This window comes from Eleutherodactylus coqui, chromosome 7 (assembly GCF_035609145.1).
Source record: "Eleutherodactylus coqui strain aEleCoq1 chromosome 7, aEleCoq1.hap1, whole genome shotgun sequence".
Classification (NCBI taxonomy): Eukaryota; Metazoa; Chordata; class Amphibia; order Anura; family Eleutherodactylidae; genus Eleutherodactylus; species Eleutherodactylus coqui.
Window position 1 is genome coordinate 161,473,612 of NC_089843.1, and position 27,249 is coordinate 161,500,860.

The 27,249-nt window shown below is 43.6% G+C and overlaps 1 protein-coding gene across 2 annotated transcripts; it reads left to right on the forward strand.

Annotated features, from left to right (window-relative positions):
- Positions 1-26,482, forward strand: PPA2 (inorganic pyrophosphatase 2). 2 transcript variants are annotated; one of them, XM_066573916.1, is made up of 12 exons: positions 1-258; positions 6,829-6,893; positions 9,232-9,276; positions 10,878-10,931; positions 11,056-11,175; positions 11,350-11,436; positions 16,306-16,432; positions 22,411-22,538; positions 23,830-23,915; positions 24,717-24,786; positions 25,329-25,368; positions 26,335-26,482. In XM_066573916.1, exons 1-12 carry the CDS (start codon positions 99-101, stop codon positions 26,361-26,363), a joined length of 1,011 nt encoding a protein of 336 aa, XP_066430013.1. In that variant the 5' UTR covers positions 1-98; the 3' UTR covers positions 26,364-26,482. The 2 variants fall into 2 exon arrangements, with proteins under 2 accessions (XP_066430013.1, XP_066430014.1); XM_066573917.1 differs by lacking the exon at positions 1-258 and adding an exon at positions 5,764-5,827.
- The last annotated feature ends 767 nt before the right edge of the window (positions 26,483-27,249 follow it).

A 27,249-nucleotide genomic window follows, 5' to 3' on the forward strand; every position in this document is an offset into this window, starting at 1 on the left:
AGGAGGTCTCCCTGCCCTGCCCCTGTCAGCCGTGTAGATGGCAGTGTCGGCTAGTGTACTGGCAGGGCGCGCCTCACGGCCAGAGGAGGGGATAAAACATGAGCGCGGCGCTGCGCCTTGGCTTGTTCAGGCTCCACCGGGTAACGCTCTCCTGCAGTCCCGGACAGCCGGTAGTGTATCACTGGGGGCGCAGCATGCACCGCTACAGTACGGAGGAGCGCGGGCGGCCCAATACCGCCGAGTACCGGCTGTACTTCAGTAAGTAGGAGCAGCGTCTGCCCGGAGAGGGGGGTTCTGACCTACGAGCCAGGCGTGCAGCTGTCACTGAGCACCAGAACTCCCCTCTCCTGTCGCACCACGTGGAACCGGCGGCGGCTACAAGTAGATCCCTCCACAGCGCTGTGCGCCAGTGCTCGCTGAGACGAGGTGGTCTGTGCGCGCTTGTTGTAGAGCAGCCGCCTCTGACAGGAAGGAGGGGCGCTGCTGTAGGGAGGCATAGCAGTCCTTGTACTACTGATAGGGCGCCGCTACAATACTGTGCGTGTACACGGGTACCGCTGTTGGGCGGGAAGCCTGTCAGCCGTGTGGTGGTCACGTGACCCAGTCCAGTATGTACTCGCCGGCTGTTGGGCGGGAAGCCTGTCAGTCGTCTGGTGGTCACGTGACCTAGACCTGAGTGGTGGTGGCGGAGGAGGTGACCGCCTGCTCTCTGCTTACCTCCCCCTATACAGTCATGAGCTCTCTGACTAACCGTGCCCCATCTGGTATAGGAGTGCTCCTCCGTCCGCCTTACACCGGCTCTCTAAGGGCCCGTTAAGGCATAACGCCGCCTGCGTTCGCAGCGTGCGGCCTGTTTATACAGGCAGAGAAGTCCTCTGGCTAAATGATGCGCCATATTAATAAAGGAGAACCATCGGTAATTAACCAATCAGTTGATGATGATTTTGATGCTCGCCTGGAAGGAGCGATTTATTGGTGGCCGTGTTTACACGGGACAATTATCGTTTAAAGCCTAATGATACAGGGTGGCTTTAAAGAAGAATCATTGCAATGTTGCATCCGTGTTCTGTGCGATATCGCTGCGTTTTCTCATGGCGATTGTGTCGCTACAAAGTCATGCGCTTGCTGGGATTTTTGGGGGTAGAGCAGGGTCTTGAAATATAAGCCCTACCCTGAAAATAAACCATGTCTGTCTGCATAAAAAAACAAAATCACCTAACAGGCGCAGTCCGCTCAGCCGCACTTCCCCTCGCGGGTCACCGTATGCATATTAGCCTATTACTCCGCACTTCTAACGTGCCAACCTAAACAACCAATCTCCGTGAATCAGGCAAACCAAATAACCAATCACCGGGAATGAGTAAATCCAAACAACCAATCAGGTGGTGAATGGTGTGCATCTGGGGAGTAACATAGATATATGCTCACTGGACACTTGCTTGTAGTTTTCCTCCAGCGCTTCCTGGTCTGGTATTGAAAAACCCCGCCTCCAGGAAGCTCTGGCTGTGATTGGTTCTCAAGCGCCACTGCTCAGCCAATCACTGCAACATTTAATGAACCAATTGCAGCATTCAATGCAGTGGCTGTGATTGGTTAATTGAGCGCTACAGTGATTGGCTGTGATACGGCGCTCAAGAACCAATGGTAGCCAGCACTTCCTGGAGGCGGGGTTTTTGAATCCCTGACCAGGAAGCGCTAGAGGGAAACTACAAGCAAGTGTGCTTACTGGTGGGGGCCAACCGCTGACACCCCCACGATCCTGAGACCATCGGTCCCAGCATGAATGGAGTGGAGGTTGCTCATGCGCATACCGCTCCGTTCAGTACAATGATGGCACTGGACATTGCCAAGTACGAATGCTTAGGAATCTTAGGTGGTGCCCTTGAAATATATGAATGGCGCAGTGTCGCACATGTGCAACCGCTGCTTCATTCTTGGGATCGATGGGGGTGTCAGTGGTTGGAACCAACACCCCCCTCCAACCAATCATACCTTTTATCCGCTATCTATAAGCTAGGGGTAATCGTTAGATGTTTTATACATTGTTACAACTCCATTAAGAATTTGTACTGGCTTTAATTTTTGATGCTATGGGTAAAGGTGGTTCACATCTGCGGCAGGGATTCCGCTTTCCTGCTCCGTTTAGGGAGCAGAAAAAAGGGAATCCCCACAGCCAAATGGCTCAGTCTCTGGCCGGACCCCACTGACTATAGTGCGTGCACCGCTTTGTGTTTTTCTGGTATTTTCAGCCGCATTTCTGACAGAACCTCCATCGCGAGGTCCTGACGCAAATGTTACACCACCCTAATAATAGTCTGACACTTTCTGTTCTGTAGAGAAAACTTCAGCAAACCGTATAAATGATCCCTTCATGCAAACCATATAAATTTTGCATTTGATTGGATATAAAACTTTTCAGCAGTCATCTCAGTAAGATCACTGGAAGGATATATAAGGAAATATAAGCCCTTCCCTGATAATCATCAATAAGTGTGTGTTAAAAAAAAAAAAAAAAAAATTATTACTCACCTCTCCTGCGCTCAGCCGCGTCCTCCTCCTTGCTCCCCGGCACTGCTATGAAGCTCTTTCAGCAGTCGGGAATTTAAAAATCCCCGCCTCCTGAAAGGGCTGTGTAGATTGGCTGAGGGCTCAGCCAATAGCAGCTACTGCTCAGCTATTGGCTGAGGGCTCAGCCAATAGCAGCTACTGCTCAGCTATTGGCTGAGGGCTCAGCCAATCACACATAGCCCTTAGCTATTCATTCATGAATAGCTATATCTTAGCTATTTATTAATGAATAGCTAAGGGCTATGTGTGATTGGCTGAGCACTCAGCCAATAGCTGAGCAGTAGCTGCTATTGGCTGAGCCCTCAGCCAATCTGCACGAGGCGGGGATTTTTAAATCCCCCGACTGCTGAAAGAGCTTAATAGCAGTGCCGTGGGGGCCAGCAGGAGGACGCGGCTGATCGCAGGAGAGTAATAATTTTTTAAATTTTTTTACACACTTATTGATGATTATCGGGGAATGGCTTATATTTCAAGCCCTTCCCTGATAATCATTCTGCGGGGCTTGCCAGAAAGCATTGATTTCAATGGGATCGGCAGCAGTGCTGATCCCATTGAAAGCAATGGAATAGAATGTCGCGGACTTCTGTGACAGCGGATTCCTTCATCCCCGATGTCCCCGTGGGGATGAAGGACACTCCTGTCACAGCTAATAAACAATATATATCAACTGCAGCACTCACATAGAATCAATGCAATCAGATTCTGATATCCTGTAATACATACAGCGAGGAGTAGATGGATGCAACAGCCCGGTTAGGTCTGGATCAAGACCTCGTAGTCCTTAAGGTTATAAAGTGTAGACCAGGCAGCATCAGATGTGATTTTAAATTATTTTCAAATCTTTATTCCTCCATGAACAAAAACATCTGATGCTGCCTGGTCTACACTTTATAACTCCTGTCACAGCTGTGGCAGTAGTCCACGGCATTCTCCCTATGCTTTCAATGGGGCTAGCGCTGCTGTCGCTAGCCCCATCGAAACCACTTGCGATATGCCGGTGCTATATCGGCCTCTTTCTTGCGCTGCGAGGCGAGAGTTTGCTCGTGCTCTCGCAGCGCAAGAGAGAAAATATCGCAAGTGTGCGTCCACCCTAAAGGTTCATTTACACACACAGATGATCGCTCAAAATTCGTCAGAAACTGACAGTTCTGAGCGATAATTTTGCATAGCCCTTTAGTACTTCATTGCATGTATTTGGAGAACTAGTGGTCTGTTCTCTAAATACATTACTATTGTTCTCCAGCAGGACAGCAGCTGTTAACAGCTGTTAAAAAAAAGTTATGAGCGCTGCCCATGGAGAACTCTGTGTGCGGTCCATCTTAACTTATTGTCCTGAGGGACGAGGATTTCATGCGGACTTGAAGTCAGCGATGGACAAAAAGTTCACGATGGGCGCACATTTCCAAACAATTATCACTCAAAAGATGGCTTTTGAGCGAATTTTGAGTGATAATCGTTGTGTATAAAAGGGCCTCAAGGCCACTCTCACACATGCATTCAGTTAAACGCCGTTTGAAACCGCAGCAATTTTAACGCATGGTACAGCATTTTTTAACAGCCTATCATTGTGATGGGTGATGAGGTGCGTTTAAAAAGGCGAAAATATAGAAAAATAGAACAGTGGTCGAAAATCACGGCATTGGAAATGCCACGTTCACGCGCAGGCCTGTGAGGCCCCATTGAAATCAATGGTAGCATTGTACTGTGTCGCTCGGGACGCTGCGCTAATCGCAGTAAAAAGCGGCTGGTGTGAGAGCAGCCTAAATACTGTTAACTGCAGCAAAGGCAAGATGGCTGCCCCTATAGTCATGTACAAACCATAGTATAAAAAAACTACAATACAATAGGAAATGTGACACTCTGGTAACATGGTACATAAGGCCAAAAATAGACTGATGTCCATCCAGTTTAGCCTAATTCCCCCCCACCGCCTCCCCAATGTTGATCCAGAGGAAGGCCAAAAATAACCCAACCAGCTAGAAGCCAATTGTCTCCATTTAAGGGGAAAAAAAATCCCCCCTGACTCTAATCTGGGAATCGGAATAATCCCGGGTCATGAACCCTTCTGAAGTTGTAAAATGATTATAACATGTAATATTGACGCCCAGGCCCCTCTTAATCTCTCCCCCCAAAAATATGTGATGCATTGCCATTTGATTGTTACATTGGTGAAGTCTGACCTTGGACCCACCAGTGCTTCCACAAAGATGGGGTCCTTTTGGGCACCACTCGGATTTCTTCAGCTATTCCTTCTGCGCTCTCTCCACCCGTCATAAACCTGCACAATTGTCTAGGGCAAGTGTACATGTCTTCGAAGAGTGGAGTAAACCGCTATCAGACGTCCTTAGCGGCAGGATATCTGTCCTGAGGACAAAACAATCAGATGTGTTGGAAGCCAGCTGGCTTATCCTTCTCTTCCCAATATCTGCCATCGGGGGAAAGTCAGGATACCCCCATACACATTAGATTCGTGAGGTTCATTAATTGCCAGCTTTAGGCACTCGAACGTCTTTAGTGGAAGTCTTTAGACTGCTGTCTTCTGGGATACACTTGTTTACAGCATCCTGGTTTAGCTAGTATAGGGAATCCTTATCAGGGACCTCCTGTTACCATAAAAATCCCTAATTGGGCCATTTAGACTTGTGATTATAGTTGGTCACCAGCAAGGAATTGGCAGTGGAAATGTGTTGTTCTCCATAAGCCCCATATAGTGATTTGTATCACACTTGTCTACATTAGGAGGTTTGCTAAAAAATAAAAGCCGCTGCAACTGATGCCTATGGGATACTGATGAGCTACTGTAGACTTTAGGAGCCAGATAGCCCTATACAGCGACCATTTATTTTTTTTGGATCTCAGTAGCAGCCCAAAAGTGTATAAAATGTATTAACTAAAAACAGTAAGTCCTACACTTATTGGGTTTCCACACAACCGTAATAACAGGTAATTCAGTGTGAAACTTGAATAATTAAAAGAGAAAAAAAGCAAAAATAACACTCTTTTTCTGTATTCACATATTAGTAACTTATTTGTATCCCCCACACAGCGCTAAATAGAAATCTTCAACTTGTCCTGTAGAAAACAAGACCTCATACAGCCTCATCAATGGGGGGGGGGGGGGGGAGTTGGTCATTAAGGGGTTAACTCTGTCCTGCAGCAGCAGAAGTTATGGGCTTCACTGCAGGCTCGTGGTAACCAGCCACAGCCAGCATGACACGACGTCACCAAATGTCAGGCTCAAGTTGTAAACTTCGAGGGGGTAAGTTGGCAGCAGCGAGGGTAGTTTACTGCAATCATTTCTTCTTTTCACTATTCTGTGCCATCTAGACAGTAATGGTCTAAATCAGGAAACCCTCTAACTACATAACTATTTTTGGCCTGGAACGTCAGTCTTACTGAAGGGCGTGAATAACAATGTCTTCATTTAGAAAGCTGCAGAAATTCTACTTGGATCTGTTTACTTTTGGCCTAGCCTCCGTTTTCTACAGTAGGCAGCATTTCGTTTCACACTGGATGAGATCATATAACCGGCTTAGACATCATGTTGTACGCAAGTGTCAGCGCAACCCAGGGAGGTTCTCGTCCAGCCGGACAGCAGCCAACGGTACAATGTGGGCTTTCCTATATATACAATAAAAGTATATCCGGAAAAGTTCAGACTCTTCTACTCTGATCAGTCATTTAGAGCTGAATCAATAAATGATACTCTGTATTGTGTTCCTGGAGAGGTTTGGCACTGACTTCATTCAGTAGGCCTTCATATGGGAGGACTGTGGACTCCACACAGGTGAGGCTTTGGTCTAGGTGCATGGCCCCCACTCCGTGAAATACTGTAACTAATTGTAGCTTTTTCCTGGAACACTCAGTACGAAATGATCACTTTCTGGTATTCCATCTACCATTCATTCAAGCTGTCACCGGTTTTGGAAGAGAGCCTCAGCAAGATGTAGACGATCAGATCATGAAATTTCTAGCTTCAGCAGGAAATGCATGCCCTTTCCAAGTACCAAGCACTACCTTGCTTCAGAAAGGTGAATGTGTTGTCATCAGAAGCATAAAACCACCATCTGCATACCCTGGGGTGATGAGAATAGACCTGTGCTCAGCTACTTCTCCCTTGATGGCACCTTGGTACTCGCAGTAAATAATTCTGTTCTGTGTTGCTCGTTGCACATGCTGAGCTTTCAAAAGGTTTCCATATGTGTTTTTTGTTAACAGGCTCCTGAGATTGTAATGTTCTGCTTTCTCCATTCTTCACAGAGAATGAAGATGGTAAATTCATCTCGCCTTTTCATGACATCCCCCTGTATTCGAGAGTTGAAGAGGTACAATCTGACATTTCTGTATATGCCGCGCCTACACAAGTGTGATGTTAATGCATGCAGATAAAGGAGAGCTATATATGGACTGTAAATCGGATTAGTCATCTCCATATAAGATTAGTAGTACATTAGTCAAGAATTTTTTCCCCCTTTTTTTTAGAACAGACAAGATGTTGAAAGGTTCCCTTTTAGGTTGGACAAATTAACAGCTAGAAGCACCATGAACTATTGTTACAAGGCTTGTATAAAGAGTCTAACACTGACTTGCAGGAATGCTGCCTTCTAATAGGTGGCGCTGCAGAGGTATTGTTCCATTTCTCTTATTTGCATATTACCCAGCAGAGCATGAATGGCCTTATAAGTCTCCTCCCTCACTCATCTACTAGCTGCTCTCCTTAAGGAAAAAAGATAGCGTTCCTGACCCACCTGACTTACCATGGGGTAAGGGGAGCCCATTTTCATACCCAATGCGTCGTTCCTGCTGTATTTCCCGGCAGAATGAGCACAAACGGCAAGCTTAACCTTTCCAGAAGGCTGCGCATGCGCATTCCCATAGAGATAAATGGTAATAAGCGCACAATCTTCTGAAAAGTCGTGTGTGCGTGCGTGTTGACTTCACCCGCAGGAACGGGGCACCAGGAAAACACTGGAATGTCGCAGCACACATAAGTACTGTCTTGTCACAAGCTTTACTGGGTTTTTCATTTTCTGTTACTGTATGTCTATATGTATATATTAGAGATGAGCGAACCTACTCGGCCACGCCCCTTTTTCGCCCGAGCGCCGCGATTTTCGAGTACTTCCGTACTCGGGTAAAAAGATTCGGGGGGCGCCGTGGGTGAGTGGGGGGTTGCAGCGGGGAGTGGGGGGGAGAGAGAGAGAGGGCTTCCCCCTGTTCCCCGCTCTGCCACGCCTCCCCCCGCCCCCGGCGCCCCCTGAATCTTTTCACCCGAGTACGGAAGTACTCGAAAATCGCGGTGATCGATCGAGTAATTACTCAAAACGAGTATATTCGCTCATCTCTAGTATATATGCTTATGAGATGTCCATAGTTTTTATATATTGTAACACTGTTATTTTTACACTCACTGCTACTTTTTTTGTAAAATTGCGTCGCTAAAAAAAACAAAAACTGAGTGGACTCCACATCACCTATTCTATAAGCACCATAACTTAGATTATAGTTCTTCTAGTTGGTGACAGGTTCCCTTTAAAGCTTATTCTGCTTTTAACAGCAGAACTTCCCAGTATAAACCTCCAGGCTGTAACATCACGACTCACCTTGTTGTGCTGTTTTTGTATTCATTTTTACCAGGTATGTCCAGTGAAAACAAGCCTTTCCTTTGTGCAACCTCACCAAAAATGCTTTGGTCTGAGCACGGTGCTGTTTCTTCTGGCTTTTCTCATTAGCACGATATCTGCGAGAAAATATCAGGGGCTTTGCATAGCCAGAGTCGATGAATGTGTTGGGTGACAACAGCAGATTTCCATCATTCTGTGTGACCTTCTGTTGTCACTGAGACCTTTATGTCGCACTTCACTTTCCATTCTTCTGTAAACCTCCTCTCTAGGGTCAAGCAATGCTTTCTGCCGTCAGACCAGTGTGACTTTTTTTTCTGCACACAATATGGCAGCCATAACTTGCGTTAGAAACCTAAAAGATACTATAAAAGGCAAGCCATTTTTTTTCTAATCTCATGCAACCCTTGACAGCAAATGCACACGTAACGTAAACGCTGCAGATATTCTGCCCCAGAATTGCCTGTGGAAAATCTGCAGCATTATACAGTACAAGCGATGTGGGTACAATTTCAAGAAATCTTATCCACGCATTGCAACAACACAAAAATACCCAGCGTAAATTAATCAGCAGTGCAAATTTTAAATCTTCAGCATGTCTGATTATGCTGTGGACTTTCAACATGGATTTCACCCCATCAAATGGAGGGGTGAAATCTGTGGCGTATGTACACAACATGTTATACATTTGGATTTTCATGCACATTCCTACCAAAATCTGTAGCGGATTTTCCATTGTGGAGATTCCCACCTGTGTTGACCCGTCTCTCCATCCAACTTCCCATTTGCATATTTCCCAGAGGAGCATGCATGACCTTAGAAGTCTCATACACCTTCTTAGCTCTCTCCTTAAGGAGAAACAATACCTTCCCTCTTGTCATTCACAGACAGCTGCTTTCAGAATCCTGTTAGGTGCCGTTGGGCAGCTTAGCTTGTGTAATGCTAACCATAAGACCCAAAGTTATATATAATGTGTGTGTCTGTGTATGTTTTTTTCTTTTTTTTTTTCTTTTTTTATGCCGTTTTTTTTTTTTCTTTTAAGGACCATGATGTGCCAGCAAAGAAATCGAAGAATAATTGGGCTAAGGTAATAACGAATGATACCAGTTGGTAGTGCAGAGTTGTTTTCTTCTGCAGTAAATGGGAATTCTATATCAGAATTAACTATTCTGTCTCATGAGATTTTTGCTTTATCACTTGGCCTGAATACTGGCAGTTGGTGTAAACTACAACACAAAATAGGACTTGAGTAGCACAAATGCTGTTCTAGAAACGGGGCTCTTTGCATGCAATACATATCCTTAGAACATCTAGTCAGGATAGACAAAGACTGGTTTATATGTGAAGCTTTATATTAAGGCAACAGAACAAAGTTTGGTGTCCACTGAGCCGTCCATAGCATGAGGTTTTCTTATTTCATTACAGGTCCCCTACCAATATGTCCAGAAGTTCCTGTAAAGGGCTATTGATCAGAACATATTTTTTTGGACCACTTAGACATGGCTGCAATTGCTACAGCTTTGATTAAAATGTATATTTAATTGCCATGTAATGGCAACAAACTGACAAAAACGAGTTTGAAACCACCATCAAAGAACAAACTTCTCATATTTTGTAGATTGACATCACATGATTGGACATCATTGTACTTGAATATAATTTCTAGAATTGTTTTAGTTAACATTCAATAGTTTACATTGTATGCCTGACAATTAACGTGATAGTGTTTTGCATCAGAGGGGCTTTAACCCCTTTGTGTCATCTGATGCATATGTACACCAGATGAGTGTAGGTATGTATGGAACCACCTCCATCCGTAATGGCCGAGAATTGAGATCATGTCGATCACTACCACTTAACTATTTAAGACTTAATAGAATAATGCTAAATGTACAATATACTGCAATACTGAAGTATTGCAGTATATCGTACAAGGGATCAGGTGGATTCAAGTTCCCTGTGGGGACTATAATGTTTTTTAATAAACTAAAGGGTACATTATATTGTATCACTAGAAAATATAACTCGTCCTGCAAAAACAAGCCTTCATGTGGTGATGTTAACAGAAAAGTAAGTTAGGATTTTTTTCCCCTGAAAATGGGGACGATAAAAAAAAAAAGGTCGTGTCCTAAAGGGGATAAAAAAAATGTAGAGATAGAAATATATATATATATATATATATATATATATATCATTAGCATATAAAGGATGAAGCTATCAGAAACCACCATTGCTTCCGAATAGACCCCTCATTTGGACCTTTCAATAATACAGACTGGAACAGGGAAATATGGAGTACTGCTTTACTGTCCACAACTTCATCACGGCAGTGGTGTGTATCAGTTTCAGTGGCATCTTGTAGTTGCTTCTGTTTAAACTTCCACCTTCATTCTAACTTGCTATATAGACTTTGAAATCTACAAATAAGGAAGATGGAACAATAGTTCTGCAGCGCCATCCAGTAGATGCTGCTGCAGAGGTATTGTTCCATCCTCCTTATTTGCATATATTCCCCAGAGGATCATGAGTGGCCTTATAAGTCTCCTCGCTCATCTTCTAGGTGCTCTCCTTAAGGAGAGATAATGCCCCTCCCAAACTTTGAAATCTAGTTACATTTTCATCAGAGGCCTACCAGTGCTTTTCTTCAGGACTTTCCTTTTAATACCTATTACTTAATTTCTTTTTCAGAACATATTTAACATGGTGGTTGAAGTGCCTCGATGGACAAATGCCAAAATGGAGGTAACGGTGGCTTTTTGAGAGTCAAACATGAAAGATGTCATCTTTTCCTGCTGCTTATTTCACAGCCATGTACTTTGGTGTTTCTTCCATTCTCATTTTTCTATTCATCATATCTTTTTATTAGATTGCAACAAAGGAGTCTTTAAATCCAATTAAACAGGATATAAAAAAAGGAAAACTTCGATATGTGTCAAATGTCTTCCCTCACAAGGGATATATCTGGAATTATGGCGCTTTACCACAGGTAAAATCTTTTGTTTTTCTAAATTAGTTCAAGATTGATAAAGATTTTAATGTGGTTATTTCCATGGGGGGAAGGAGTTTAAAAGATTTTGGATGTTGCTGTTAGAAAACTTGTGTCTGAGCAGCTTTGATTTCAGTTTCTGTTTGTTGATGATTCTTTTATCCTCTTTAACAGACCTGGGAAGATCCTAGCCATAAAGACAAAGATACGAAATGCTGTGGAGATAATGATCCTATTGATGTCTGTGACATCGGCTCAAAGGTGCTCTTCGCTTTCTAAAAACCTTTCTTTTTATTTTGTGTGTGTGTGTGTGTGTGTGTGTGTGTTAAAGTGGTTGTCTAAGCTATACAATTGTAATGTAAATGGGTTCTCCATAGGTTAAAACAACTAATCGGCTTATACATGCCCAATGTTTGTCTACAGGCTGCTGCAGCCTGTGTATAGGACTTCACAGGCTGCTGCAGCCAATGACAGAGCTCAGAGATTGAGCGCCGAGCTCCATCATTGGCTGTAGCAGCCTGTAATGACCTGTAAACAGGCTTCTGCAATCTGTAATGTGACGTCACAGTGGAGACCCGGAGTTGTGGCGCTGGATACAGCAGGGGAACGGGAGAGGTGATTGTAAGCTGGTTTGTTTTAACGTATGGAGAACCTGTTTGCAAACTTGGACAATGCCTTTTTAGGCCGCCTGCACATGTACAGGTCGGATTCCGGCCGCGAGATCTTGCAGCAGAATCCAACTCTGTGCTCTGGCAGTGACCCCCGCATACCCGCGCAATGTGTTTATGTGCGGGCGGCTTCTGTACTGCGGATGTGCCAGCCGGTGCACCTACGCAGTACAGATTTGACGTGCCGACACGATGGCGTGTGATCCGGCGATGGTTGTGTATTCTGCGGCGTTCTCTGCGGAAGGGGCCGCGGGATGACATGAGAGGAGCATTTTAGAAAAGGATCCTAAATCTACAGTGCTAACAGAGGCTTACAGTATTTAATAGTCTATATATTTTGTGTATCTTCATTTCTTTAATTGCTTTGTATATAATGGTTTGTGGGATGACTTTAACCCCTTAACGACCAGCCCATAGTGTTTTTACGTCCTCCTGAAGTGAGCTTTATTCTCTGAGGACGTAAAAACATGTGTCCTGCAGAGAATAAAGCCCCCCCCGGGCTCTGGACGTGACAGCTCCATGCTGTCAGTGTCCGCAGGTAGCTGACAGCATGGAGCTGTTACCCCGGGCTGTTCGGACCCCCCCCCCGGCATTGCGATCGGCGCTATGCAATGGATAGCGCCGATCGCAAAAAAGTAAATAAAACTGCAATAAAAGTTAAAGATTCAGCTGCTCCGATGGATTGGATCCATCGGAGTAGCTGAAATTACTCACTGAGGTCCGCGGCACGGCTCCCCGCTGTCCCGATGCTTCGGGCCCCGTAGCTGTCCTTCTGCGCATGCGCGCCAGGCGGCATTACGTCAGCCGCATGCGCGGAAGGCCCGGCGGCGCGGGAAATTTAAAATCTCCTGGCTCCTGGCTCCCGGCTCCAATGGATAACGGCGATCGCGGAAAAGTGAAAAAAAGTGTAAAAAAAGAAAAGGGGGGGTGAAAATACTCACCTCAGGTCCGCCGATGTCCTCCGGCCGGTGTCGGGACCCCCTGCTGGCTTCTGCGATGTGCCGATGTGGCGCGCATGCGCAGAAGCCGGCGAGCCCGGCAAATTCAAAATCTCCCTGCACCCCGCTGTCACAGATCGTATCCGTAAGGGGGGATGAAATTACGTACCCAAAGTCCCGGATTTGTTCCCTGGTGGGATGTTGATCCGTGGACCTTACCCCAGCTTCGGCGCATGCGCCCGTCAGCATGATGGCGGACGCATGCGCAAAAGTAAAAGATTGCCCAAGAAAGGTAAAATCTCCCTGCTGCTGGCTACCAAAGGTAGCCAAGAGCCTGGAGATGTCACGGGGAGCCGCGGTATGCGGTTACTGGTCACGTGATCGTCGTTATCCAATGCATAATGGCGATCACGTAAAAGTTCTTTAAAAAGTGGCAGTTTCATCTCCCCTCACCGATGAGATCGGTGAGAGGAGATGAAACATTTCCTCGGAGGCTTCCGCATTTGAATCCAGATGCGATTATCCTCCATGGACCCTTCCGGCTGCTGCGCATGCGCCTGCCGACAAAATGCCGGACACATTCGCAGGAGCCGGGGAGCCCAGGAAATTTTAAATCTCCTTGCTCCCAGCGACCAACGGTCGCTGAGTGCTTGGAGTAGTGACCGGCGGCCTCGTTGAGCGGTCCCCGGTCACGTGATAAAGTAGCGAACTAACATTAGGCCGGTCACGCATGACCGGAGAGGAATTATGGGTTCTGCATGCGCTTGATCAGCGGTAATCCACGGATCAATCGCATGCATTGGATTACACAATTCCCCCCCCAATTAGCGGGTCGGAATTACGTAATCCACTCGCAGAAACAGAACACGGCATGCTATGTTTTACCGCGGATATCCACGACCTAGAGCCCATTGTGCTCTATGATCGCGGATATACCCGCAGCCCATATGCAAACACATTGTGTACGGGCTGCGGGTACCCGGGTCATCTCTAAGCGACGGCACGGGAAATATAAGCAAAAAACCGCCCATGTAAGTACGCAGTTATGCGCAGTACATTACGCGGCCGTACGCAGGGTCACAGCCGGGCTCACAGCTGGGATCTGATATTGGCCTCCGCAAGCAGATTCCGCCTACGGCTATGTGAGCCCGGCGTTATTCAGACCGCTACCTGTAATACGTAATTTACAAGAAGCTCCGGGAACGTTCGCCTTCCTGCAGTTCCAGGAGCACCTTGTTGAGCGCCTTCTGTGTGAGACCGCCGCCCCGCAGCAAAATTACAAAGACTCACAGAGCGCCACTTTTTACACTCCATACCCGCCGCTGAGGTTACGAAATATCCCCCAAAATACATGAGGGGGGGGGGGGGATACCCGGTTTTCTTGCCCCATGTGCCCATCCCAAGCAGCCTCCGTAATTACCCCTGTCTTCGAACATAAAACGCAGTTTAGATTATTACCTTTATCTAATAATTAGGGAATGCCAAAAAATGGGGATGGCGGGGGGGGGGGGGGGGAGGGGGAGGGATTATTTTTAGGAAGTCAATTTTTTTTTTCTGTATAAGTGGGCAATGGGGCCTGGAATTTATTCAGTTCTGCCCTGAAATCCAGCGGGCATTCCCTCCATTATGGGCCTAGCCATGTATCCTTTAAGTAGATTAGGGCCACAATGGGTATGTTTCTGAACACGGGACAAACGGGGGGATCCATTTTGGGGTGAAAGCCTTCATTCCTATGTACGCTGTACAAAACAACTGTTTTTAAATTGACAAACTTGTCAAAAAAATGAAAATCGTAATTTTTTCCTTTTGCTTTTCTTAGATTCATTCAAATACTTTGGGGTCAAAATATGCAGTACACCCCTAGATGAATTTGTTAAGGGGTCTAGTTTTCAAAATGGGGTCATTTGTGGGGGTTCTCTATCGTTTTGGCCGCTCAATGGCTCTACAAGTGGGCAATGGGGCCTGGAATTTATTCCGTTGTACCCAGAAATCCAATGGGTGCTCCTTCCATTATAGGCCTAGCCATGTGCCCTTTAAGTAGATTAGGGCCACAATGGGTATGTTTCTGAACATGGGACAAACGGGGGTATCCATTTTGAGGTGAACGTCTTAATTCCTATGTACACTGTATAAAAAAAAACAGTTTTTAAATTGACACAATTGCCAAAAAAATAAAAATCATAATTTTTTCCTTCTGCTTGGCTTAGATTCATTCAAAAACTGTGAAGTCAAAGAAGTCATCGTACCCCTAGATAAATTCGTTAGGGGGTCTACTTTTCAAAATGGGGTCACTTGTGGGGGTTCTCCATCGTTTTGGTCACTCAGTGGCTCTACAAGTGGGCAATAGGGCCTAAATCTCCTTCAAGCAAAATTTCTGTTCCGAAAGCCACCGGTTGCTCCTTTCATTTTGGGCCCCATTGTGCATCCAGACGTAAGATTAGGGCCACAATGGGTATGTTCTGAGCACGGGACAAACAGGGGTATCCATTCTGGGGTGCAAATCCTAATTTTCATGTGTACTATAGAAAAAAGTCCTGTCTTTAAAATGACATATTTGCAAAAATATGAAATTTTAGTTTTTCTCTTCTAAATTGCATTGACTCCTGAAAAAAAACTGTGGGGTTAAAATACTCATGACACCCCTCAGTGAATACGTTAAAGGGTGTAGTTTTTTATAATGGGCTCACTTGTGGGGGTATCTATTATTTTGACTCCTGTGAGCCTTTCCAATCTTGGCTTGGTGTAGGAAAACAAAGTGTTCCTCAAAATGCTGAAAAGTAATGTTACATTTGTACGTCTCCTAAATGGTTAAAAAAAACAAAACGAAAGTTTTTCCAATCTGTGCTCAAAATAAAGTAAACGGATGGAAATATAAATCTTAGCAAAAATTTCTATATTATGTTTGCACATATTTGAGATATTGCAGTTGGAATTGTGAAAAAATGACGATTTTTTTCAAAATTTTCCCAATTTTGGCGCTTTTAATAAATAAACACAAATTCTATCGGTCTTTTTTTCCGCCTAAATGAAGTACAACATGTTGCGAAAAAACAATGTCAGAATCGCTTGGTGTTTTTCCATGCTAAAGTGACACGTGTCAGATTTGCAAAATTTGGCCTGGTCATTAAGGCGCAAACAGGCTTGGTCACTAAGGGGTTATACTTGTAGTTGTTTGCAGCCTTTCCCTGTCTAGTGGTTGCTGCATTCTGCAGCTTTCAAGGCTTTCTGGTGCTTGTAGTTTGAGGCAGCGGACAACTTCACAAACTCAAACCACTGATGCAAATGTATCCAGCTTATTCCTTCCACTTTCTGGTACCCTATATTGCCACACCTAATGCTCGTTTACAAGACTTGAGAAGATGTAGATCAGTACAGCCTGGACTCGGCTTCTATGTACATTCAGTAATCAGGCATATTTTTGAACCATGATGGAGACGGGAGGGGGGGGGGAGGGGGAGCGTCTGAACGATTAAATGAAAACTCCTCAGTAATAAAATCTTACTAAGATGCATCATGTGTTGCAGGTTTGCTCTAGGGGAGACGTAATTCAAGTAAAACCTCTTGGAGTTCTAGCTTTGATAGATGAAGGAGAAATGGACTGGAAGATTATTGCAATCAATATTGAAGATCCTGAAGCCGACAAATTCAATGGTTGGTTAAATTACAGTAGTAGTGATTACTTTACTGAGCGGCACTGTAGGGTGTTTGTAGCTATTTGTTTTGCATTCATTTTAAAGGGGTTGTCTTTTGCGTTTGTCGGTCGATTTTTAAATTATTGGGGCAAATTGGTTAAAATAACACAAGCAAGGATTTGTGCCCCGCCCCTTTCTCCTGGCGAGTCATGCTGCAGCCACACTGTTTCTCCGGCGAGTCCTACTTCAGGTCTGAACACCTCATAGCCAATCAGCAGCTGTGCAGGTCTAATGTGCAGTGCTGCCACCTAGAGGCCTGAGCTCCCACACGGTTTGCCATGAGAAGGAGCATACAAGTTACACCCGCTTTTCTCATTTTTTATTTTTTTTCCCCTTCCTCACACCGCTGCTAACTTTTATTTTCAACTATTTGTGTTTGCACACTTGGCAGCATTGTGATGTGCAGTGTTATGGGGCACTCATGGTGGCACTGTGATTGCAGCACTGTGGATGGATGTGTTGTGAGACACTAATATGAAAGCATCACTGTGCTTGGTTGGCTTATGGGGCACTGTGATGGCAGCACTATTGTCTGCCCTCAGTAAGAAGATAACTTGGTTGGAATATGCTGAAGATGTAAGAAAAAAATGCCTAACCATGTGCTGGGGCCAGCACTGACACACATCGGTAGAAAATAAAGTCTTGTTTTGGGGGGTTTTACTGTCTGGTAAAAATTGAGTAACTTTACTGTATGGGTCAGTAAGATACAAGATTTATGTGGTCTTGTTGTATCTTACTACCTTAACCCCTTTAAGGACCAGCCTGTTTTGTACCTTAAGGACCAGACACTTTATTATGGGGATTTTACCCTACGTGGTGGTTTAACTGCCCTATTTTTTTTTTTTCTTCCTTCAGGTACCATAATTATTGTTGCTGAGTTTTTTTTCTGTGACCTATAGGGCCATTTTTTTTAAAAAAAAATTTCCAATATCTTTTTCACTGACTTTTTTCCATTTTATCGGGGGTAAAAAGCTTAAAAGAAATAATTTTTTAAAAACTTTTTAAAGTTTTTTTTTTTTTTTTTTAATTAGTCTGTTTTTGTTAAAATGTATGGAAAGGGGTTCCTCATTTTGATATATAATATGTATGGTTTTGGATTACAGGGCGCATACGGTGACTATTCTGGTTGCCGTCGGCTTTGTGTGTGTTTTTTTTTATTTTTTATTTTTTTGTATTTGACACTTTTTCACTGTAGCTAGGGCATTCGTAGGAGCTCCAGTTACAGGTGAAAACATCCCCCTGTAGTGACAATAGTCACTGACAGAGCTTATCAGGGGCTTCTAGGACCCTGTAGCTCTGCTATGCCAGGGGATCCCGGCGGTGACGTGATCACTGGCTCATGTAGTACATAGCATTCATTGAGAGCTGTGGGAAAGAAGAAGCAGAAGGGGTTAAAAACCACGTCTACCTTCTTTCGGGTTCTCAGCTGAGACCTTAACAGCTCACAACCCAACCTGCTTCTTATTGATTGCAGAAGCAGGGGCTTTATCCACCTCCTTCCCCGCCGTATTTTTACTATCGTCTGGGTTTAAAGCCCAGGACCAAGCGCTGTAAATTTACTGTGCTTGATCCTTAATAGGTTAAAAAAATACCCGCTCTGTTTTGCTAAATTTTTAGTTTTCTGTGGAGAAAAAAAAACTTTTGTAGCTTAAAGTAAATATTATTGGAAAAAAAATAGATTTTTCATTTCTTAATTTCATTCAAATTCTAATAAATTCCAGGGGAAAAAAACTGCAGGATCAAAATGCAGACTAGTCTTCTAAATACCCTTAATGAGTGTGGTTTTTAATAAATGATGACTTTTGGGGGTGCTATTTTTTGGCACATCAAGGCCTCTGCAAACCTAAAATGTTGCCTGAAAAACTATCCTGATTAAAAGGAGCTCCCAAAATGCACAAGGTGCTCCTTCAATTCTGAGGCTGATGTCTGTCTGAGTTATGTTGTAGACTAAACCCACATGGAATATCTCTAAAACTGCAGAAGTAGGGTAACAAATATTTAATTTTACTGTTAACTTCTTCTGTGTTTTTTTTTTCTATGGATTAATATTGAATATCTGGAAAAAAGGAAAGAACTTTTTTTATTTCACCTCCAGTTTGCTTTACTTCCTGGGAAATGTCTAAAGGAATAACCAGCTTCCGACATGCAGTTTTAAATACTTTGAGGGGTGTAGTTTTTTTGAAAATAAGGGGATTATGGTTTTAGAATTTCTAGCCCCTCAAACCTACGTCAGACCTGAATTTGTTCCTAAAGAAAATTTTATGGAACATTTCTTTAAATATTGTACAGTTCCTATTAAGCCTTTTAGCATCCTTAGGGTGGCTACTCACTAGCGATATTTTTTTTTTCTTGTGCTGCGAGAGCGAGTGCCTCGCAGCGCAGAGAAAACGCTGCCATATTGCACACTGTTCTTAATGGGGCCGGCGGTGGCAGCGCCAACCCCATGGAAAACATAGGGAGTACATTGCGGATGTCTGCCACAGCTGTGACGGCTATGTCAGAGGATTCCTTTATCCCTATAGGAGTGAAAATCCTCTGTCACAGCTGTGGCCGACGTCTGTGATGCTATCCCATTGCTCTCAATGGGGTCGGCACTGCTGCGGGCCCATTGAAAGCAGTGGGTTGCAGGCAACCCCCACAGCGATGCTTTTCGGGAAGGGCTTGAAATATAAGCCCTTCCCTGAAAATCAGCCCTAGCTGTTACAATAAAATTATACTCCCCTAGAAGAGCCATCCGACTCTCTTCTCTCTGGCACAGCAGTCGTCTTCTGGAGGCTGGGGATTGTAAAATCCCCGTCCCCAGAAAGCACTGGTCTCATTGGCTGAGCGCTGTGACCAATCACAGGCAGCGCTCAGCTGTCATTCAATGAATTGAATTGAATGAATGGCTGAGTGCTGCCCGTGGGGATGAAGGAATCCTCTGCCATAGCTGTCACAGCTGTGGCAGAAGTCCACGATGCATTCTATGTTTTCAATTGGGCTGGCGCTGCTGCCGCCGGCCCCATTAAAATCTCTGAGCTACGAGATTTTTTTTTCTCTGCGCTACGAGACTTAGAAGTAAAAATCATGTGAGTGTGGAACCAATGAAAATCATTGGTTTTATAATCCTGTGTTTTCACTCACTCGCATCGCAGGAAAAAATATCTCTAGCCACCCTTAAAGTAAAAAAAAAAAAGTTAAGAAAATCCTACTTGCAGAAGAAATATGGTAAATCTTATTTACTACATCATTTTTGTCCAATATGCATTTTGGAAGAGTATTTTTAAAACTGCTGATTTTCTGAAATTTTATGTAACTAACTGTGGGAATATTGTCTTTTTCGAGTACCTGCCCGCTCGTGAGAAAAAGTTTTGAGTGCCGGCGGGAGTGAGCAGAAGGGAGCTGGGGGGAGAGACAGTGAGAGATTTCCCTCCCACTCTCCCCCGCAGGCACCCAAATCTTTTCTCACAAGCGGGCAGGTACTCGAAAAGGACAATACTCGGATTTGAATTGCGGATTCCGCAAGCGTTTGATTCACAGTAATATGCAGTCCAATCAAATGCATTGAATTCTACAGCTCCGCTCATTTGTGGAAAATAGACCGCAGCATGTTCTATTTTACTGTTGATATCAACAACATAAAGCCCATTGTTCTCTATGGTCGAAGATATGCCCGCAGGCCACACACAATTACATTGCATATGGGCTGCAGGTATCCGCGTCATTGCTAAGCGACGGCACGGGAAATATGAACAAAAAAAGTGTACAGTGCATGAACACCTGTGTAACTACGCAGTCATGTACAGTACATTATGTGGTCATGGGCAGGATCACCGCTAGGCTAGCAGCTAGAATCCGCTGCAGGCCTTAGAACCAACAAGGGGGGGTTTGAAACAGGCTGAATTAGATGGACATTGTCTTCATTCAGCCTAACATACTATGTGACAAGAAGTGATGTCAGATTTGAAAAATTGGGCTATATCCTGAAGTCTATGCTCTTAAGGGGTTAATGATATTTTTCTAGTTTGCATGTAGTGGACATTTTTGCAAAGTGACCACATGAAGTGCAGTCACATTGTCACCTTTCCCATTATTTTCTCAGAAACTGATAGTAAAGCAGTTACTAATATCAATCACTTAGTCAGCATGTACTGAGAAGCAGATTCAGAAGTGACAACCTATGTAGCTGCACTTTCAGTAGTCACTTTTGCAAAAATAGCTGCCTCAGCAATAAAAACCTCATATCTGTGTGTCATGATTCAGTGCTGTGGCCACGACATCCTTCACCTCCTCCCATGGGCAGCCATTTCTCCCATCCCTCTTCCTCTATCATCTGCAGCCGGCACTGAATCCTTCATGTTAGAACTGCTGCCTGAAGGGTTCTCAGTCCTCCTCTTAAAGGGCCAGCATGTGCATACAGCCCACAACCAATCCAGATAGGCTGCTGTCTATTTAAGGGTGGGTGCCTGAACACTTGGTGCCCTAGTGTTCAAAGGTCCTAAATTGTTTTTTGCCTAACTTTCCTAACTTCTACTCTCCTGGCCTCGGCTTATTAATCATGTTTATTCTGTCTGCCACCCACCCTGACCCTTGACCTGATTCTTCCTTAAATTATTCTGCCTGCCCTAACTCTTGGCCTGATTCTTTGTTAAGAAAGTATTCTGCCTGTCCTGACCTCGGCTGAGTTACTTGACCAGGTCTAAACCCTCCTGTACCGCATTATGGTAAACCTGATCAAATTGCATCAGCTGCCTCTTGTCCGTGACTATTTCTAGGGTAACCATCTGGGGATTTCAATGTGTGGGATTACAAGTTGAAAACCGGGGAACCCCAGGTGCAGTACTGGTTCTAGGTCTAAGACAAATCAGTTGTGGATCTGTCTTGATACTGTGTTAAACAAAATCTACCCTTGGGTCTCCTCTCCGCATGCGGGAGCCCGCAGTGTAATCCGACCCTGCCCGTGGCCGAGGACGCTGTGTTACCTGTCCAGGTCTTCACTGGGGGATGTGTGTGGAAGCGTCAGCCGGCACACAAGCGCAGTAGAGATTTTAAAAAAAATCTGCTTCCCCGCGGAATCCGCAATTCAAAAAGGGTCAGCTCCGGACCTGCCGTGGATCGGATGGCTTCCATTGAATGCAATGGAAGCCATCCATGCGGAACCACAGCAAAATGGACCATGCTGCGACCAAAAAGTCCACAAAACAAATCCGTATGCTTTAATTCACCTGCGGAAGCCCAGATCTTCCTATAGGCGGCTTGAACTGCAGATCGTCCGCGATTCAAATTTGCCCATGGATATTGGGCCTTAATGCACTCTTAATGCGCTTCTTAAACTTCTAATGACAGCAGCATTTTGCTGTAACTGACATGTCAATTTTAAACAATGTTTGTTTTTTTTGCCCTTTTTAAATTAAAAAAAACCTTTAGTGAATTTTAATGACTTTCATTGTTCAGTACGATTGGAAATTGATTTTAAGTTATGATCTGTTTGGCAAGGCAAACTTTGGATGGTATACTCTAGCTTCTCATTTTGCTTGAGCCTATGGTTTAGGTTTCAGTACCTCAACCCTGCTTGACCTCTATATATACAGCATCCTGCCTTGAGTGGTAGGATTGGAGTGGGGGGAGGGCTGTCTAAATAGACAATGAGAAAAATAAAGCTTTTATAAAACCAGATGTAGCAGTAGGCTTGCTAAGATCCTTATCTCCCAGCAGCTCTACTTGGTGTTTACAGAGAGAATAGATTTAGTCATTTACGTCACGACTCGTCAGATTGTATACTTGGAGCGTTTATAAAACCATTTTTAGCTTTTTTTTTTTTAAATCTTTTTTTTTTTTTTTTAATTTCATCCTATTGATTTATTAACTAATTGGCACGCTATTGTAAAATCCAGCATCAAATGTACTGACTGCAAGCGACTGATTCAGTCTTTTCACCGTTTGGTGTTTTTGTAACAGACATTGATGATGTTAAGAAGTATAAACCTGGTTATCTGGAGGCGACTGTAGAATGGCTGAAAACATACAAAGTGCCTGATGGAAAACCTGAAAACCAGTTTGGCTTTAATGGCCAATTTAAAGATCAGGTAAGTGTCTATAATATTCAAGCAATTTCAATTCTGGTGTGCTGCCCCCCCCCCCCCCTCCTTGTGATACATATGAAAATAACGACTTGGTATGATACCCTAAGAGAGTTTTCATGGTTAAACCCACTAAACTGCGCCTCAAAGTGCCAAACGGCAGATAAGGAAGCCTCTTACAGCACTGCCATCTCTATCATGGCTGCTGATTGGCTTAGAAGCCTCATTTAGTACTTTGTGAATATTGAAACTGGAATATTTCTCTTTAAGGACCCTTAAAGCAACCCTTCGGGTCTGAAGAAACTGTGATGGCCACATGAGCTTCCCCGACTACCTGATGCACACTGTATATTAGTATGCATCAGTAGTCCAAGACACTACACCCATTTTGATTAAATGCGGAGATAGGTCATTAATAGTTGAAGGAAAGCAGGGGTCTGCCGCTCGGGATCCCTGTCAATCAGCTGATTGTCTGACCCACTGTGGTGGGCCAGACATGATCATCAGCGCACAGGGGAGGAAGTGGGAGCACTGGCCTAATCTCCATTGATATCCGTGGGAGCGCCACACTGCTATTCCACTTTCTGCTCCTCTCATGGTCAGGAATGGATATGACGTCTTGACCATGAGAAAAACGGGAAATGGAATAGCAGCGCGGTGCTCCCATCGATTTCAGTGGGAGTGAAGCTGGCTTTAACACTTCCTGTGCTGAGAGCTGCACTGACAATAAGGCAAACGATCAGCTGCTGGACAGGGTCTTGAGTGGCAGACCCCTGTCCATCAACTACCAATTACCTATGCAAAAGATGGGTCATCGGTTGGAAAAAGAAAGGCAGAAAACCCCTTTAATAAACTAGTTGGTCTTTCATCTCAGACTGGAAAAGTAATGTCCACGAAAATTGAAAGTCGGCAACGTCTTTTTGTCGTTGTAATTTCTTTTCAGTGGCTGAAACATGTAAAAATGTTCCCACCAGATTAAGAAGGCTATCTGTCCCGAAATGAGTCCATCAGAACTTATTGATGGTGCCAACTGGTGTTCACTGGAGAGCTCTTGGGCCCAAAAACTTGCTTTTTCATAGTTGATGGCAAACAAATCTATGGATCCTTCTCCCTTATACAGCATCCACAATATTTAGGAGTCACAAAATATCCATTGTTCTAAAAGGCCCGAGATAACATCCATGGGAACATTCAGTTACATCCTAGACTGTTTTCTTCAGGATTAGGATGTGCTTCTAGATCTTCTTAAGTACTTTGTATTGACTTAAACACAACTTTGTTCTTTGGATTTCCTTAGGCATTTGCAATTTACATTATTAAAGAAACTCATGAATATTGGCTGAACATGGTTCACAAGAAGTCCAAGTGTGGTGATATAGTGTGGTAAGTTATGTAAGATTTTGCTGCTGGACTGGTTTACCTTGTTATACTCTTGTTCTTTGTACCCCATGCCCAGTCTGAACTCCTCCTGAAGTAAGGATGCAGCTTTGGCATTCTTTTTAAAGTGGAGGTCTGGTTTCAAGACGTTTTAAACTATTCCATCATTAAACTGTGTTTCATCAGGGTGCTGGTGGACATGGCAAGAGCCCATAGAGGAACACCGTTCACAGAATAAGGCCAGTTTCACACGGGCCATCGTGATATCGCCGCAAGAAAATCGCTGTGATATCGCAGTTTTGTTCCCGCATTTTTCGAGCATCAGCAATGCTTTTTCTTGAGAATAATCTTGCATCGCTGCTACCCGTGGTAAAATTGCACTTTTTTTTTATCGCAAAAGTCGATACAATTTTAACATTAGAAAGTGCTATCGCACGAAAATCGCAAGATCGTGCTTTGTGATGTGATAAACAAGGTGCCTCCTTGCACTGTCTCTGCTTACTAGCTGCTGACTCAAGAGAAAGTCTATAAGCCAGTCTTCAGCTAGCGGAAAGAGTCAGTGCTAGGCTGAGCATTTCTGCTGCTTCGTTCTAGTGATCAGTGGGGGTCTCGACAACCGGACCCCCACCAATGAAAACTTTTGACGTGTCCCTGTGACATGTCAAAGTTTTCTGCAAGTTATACTTTAAGAATGCTCAGAATGCTAATGCATTTTCCAGTTGTCTCCCATTTGGAGCTTTGTATTGAAACATGCCTATCATTTTAGGTACATTTATATATAATATTTATATTTTTTTGCCTCTACAGTAAAAATGTTTTGGTTAGTGATAGCCCTTTCTGCTGCAGTGAAGAGGAAGCTGCTGCTATAGTCCAATCCGTAAGTACTTGTATAATGTCATTTTCGTAAATAATTTAATGTATAATTTCTATTCATTGCTTTGTAAGGATACTACTAATACCTTTTACTCTTCACTGAAGAGAACCAGTCTGTCCTTGATAGATATCCTCTTTTATGACATGGAACTGGGTATACAGAATGTTTTGATCAGATTAGCGGATATGTTTTCAGCTAGTAGGTGTGGAAATGAATGCAATCTAGAAGACCCGGTCACTGGATGACTGTCTGAAAGTAGTCTTTATACTCTTGCGTATTGAACACACACAGTGAGACGGTGCTGTTTAGCTGGCTAAATATTTGTAGTATCAATCATCTGCTACGTCCAATATTGTTGGTAGAATTTACTACATTCCAGCTGCTTGCTGAGAAGATGGCGTGCCCTTGCTTGCTTGCTTCACTTTCTATGCAGTGCAAATAAATGGCTGCCCTAATGATTAAGTCTAGACATAATCGCAGCCTTCTAAGGGAATCTAGTTGTTGAACTTATTGTTAAAAGTTAAATACCTTTTTTTTTTTTGTAGGCACCATTGCTAGGAGAATCCAGTCCAGTGTCTACGGAAGGTTAGTGTGTATATTAAGGGAGATGTATGAAAACTGTGTAATGGCAGAAAAAAAAAGTGTTGCTGGTAGGAAAAACTTTCACAAAGCCGCTTTCAAGAGTACTGTATCTCCTATATTGCCTTATTTCATTGCACATAACTTTTGCTATCAAATATGCTTCTTTTAAGATTTATATTTCTGAATGTTCTAAAAAATAAAGTTTTGTTATGAAAGTGATCCATTTCACAAGGAAAATGTGTACTACTTTCTTACTATTTAGTGCTCGCCGAGCCTTGGTACCACTGCCATAAAACCTCCAGTACTTTCAAGGAGACTTGCCAGCAGAAAACTTTAAGTCCCTTTTGTCCACCTTGTGTGAAAATATCTTATCACAACATAAGATATGATATTTAACCTCTTAATGACCTATGACTAATAAATCCATCATGGGTAGAGGGGGGAGTATGGAGCGTGGGCTCGAACGGAGCCCACTCCCTACCCTGTAGCTGTCGTCTGTTTCTTACAGGCTAGTGACGTCATGTTCGTTTACCATGTGGACTGAGAGCAGCTCGGACCCATTCAAATAAATGGGATTGACCGACTATACCAGGCACCGTTGTAATGAAATCTACGGCACTGTGCCTGGTATGTAGTGAAGAGCCCACTGATCGGTAGGGGTCCTGTGCGGCGGACCCAACCAATTTAAAAAATTGATGATCTTTCCTTAAGAGCAGTCACCAATAATGGCCTCCTATATCTTAGCAGTAATTATTTTCACATGCTGAATCATAAGTTTTTGTGGAATTACAGATTGGCTGATGGTAACAGAAGTATATTCATTATCAGCCATTGGTTTCACGTTTTTAAAATACAAATTCTCTCTTCTAATTTCTTACAATGTCATTTTCTTGGTTTTTTTTTTCTTCTTCCACAGAATAAGTCACTGGCAATGGTCGTCTTACTAATATGCTTTTTTTTTTTTTCCAGTTGACATATGGCATTTCATTAAAAAGTGATCCAGTTAATACCTAGTGTTAATCCAAATGTGTCGAGATCCTTGGATGATGTATCTGTGTATATATTATTATATCATGGATGCTAATAACTGTGTAAATAAACATTTTCTTTATGTTAACGTTTCTAGTTTCCTTTTTGTACCCTTTGAACTGATCTTGTACTTTTGTGTATACTCTCTGCATGTGCAGCTTATATCCTGTACAGGGAGATCCTGGTTAAGGCTGGATTCACACAGTCTTATTCGATTGCACTAATGAAAACGGTCAGGGATCGGATATTGTGCTATCTGTGGAATACATGTATGGCACACGACCCAAAGCTAAAGTTATGGCTATAGGACTGTAAGACAATCAAAGATTTTATCATTTAGAACAGATTTCATCCAATACATAGCCGCATGACATATCAGACAAGGACCTAACCCTTTCTCATTTACCTGATGTCTTGTATCTGGATACATATAAGTCCAGGATTGTCACTTCTGCAGATGCCATATTGGGAATTGTGTTTTATATAATGGCTACATTTTGATCTCCAGAATTGCCAATCAGCTTGTAAGTGGGTAAAAGCAACTGTTCACTTCTGTTTTGGCTGCAAAACTACCAGGATTAATTACATAGGGAAATACTCTGGATTGAGCATTTTAAACCGCATCTGTTAGCATTTGAGTTACAATGAATGTTGTATTGCACAATATTCCCATAGGAAAATTTAATTGCATCGTGTCATTTACATTTTTACTATCCTATTGAGACTTAAAAAAAAGTGTGAGCTCATAGGGTTTGCCTGTCTCGGAATAAATCTGAAATGAAGGCTCAGGGAATGATTTGACCAGTTACATTTACTGTTCAGGAGTGTGTAAAAAGTGTCAGGGCTGATCAGTCT

Coding starts and splice junctions, on each gene's coding strand:
- PPA2 (XM_066573916.1), top strand. CDS start 99: ATGAGCGCGGCGCTGCGCCTTGGCTTGTTCAGGCTCCACCGGGTAACG. Junction 259..6,828: donor CGAGTACCGGCTGTACTTCA/GTAAGTAGGAGC, acceptor CATTCTTCACAG/AGAATGAAGATGGTAAATTC. Junction 10,932..11,055: donor GGACAAATGCCAAAATGGAG/GTAACGGTGGCT, acceptor TCTTTTTATTAG/ATTGCAACAAAGGAGTCTTT.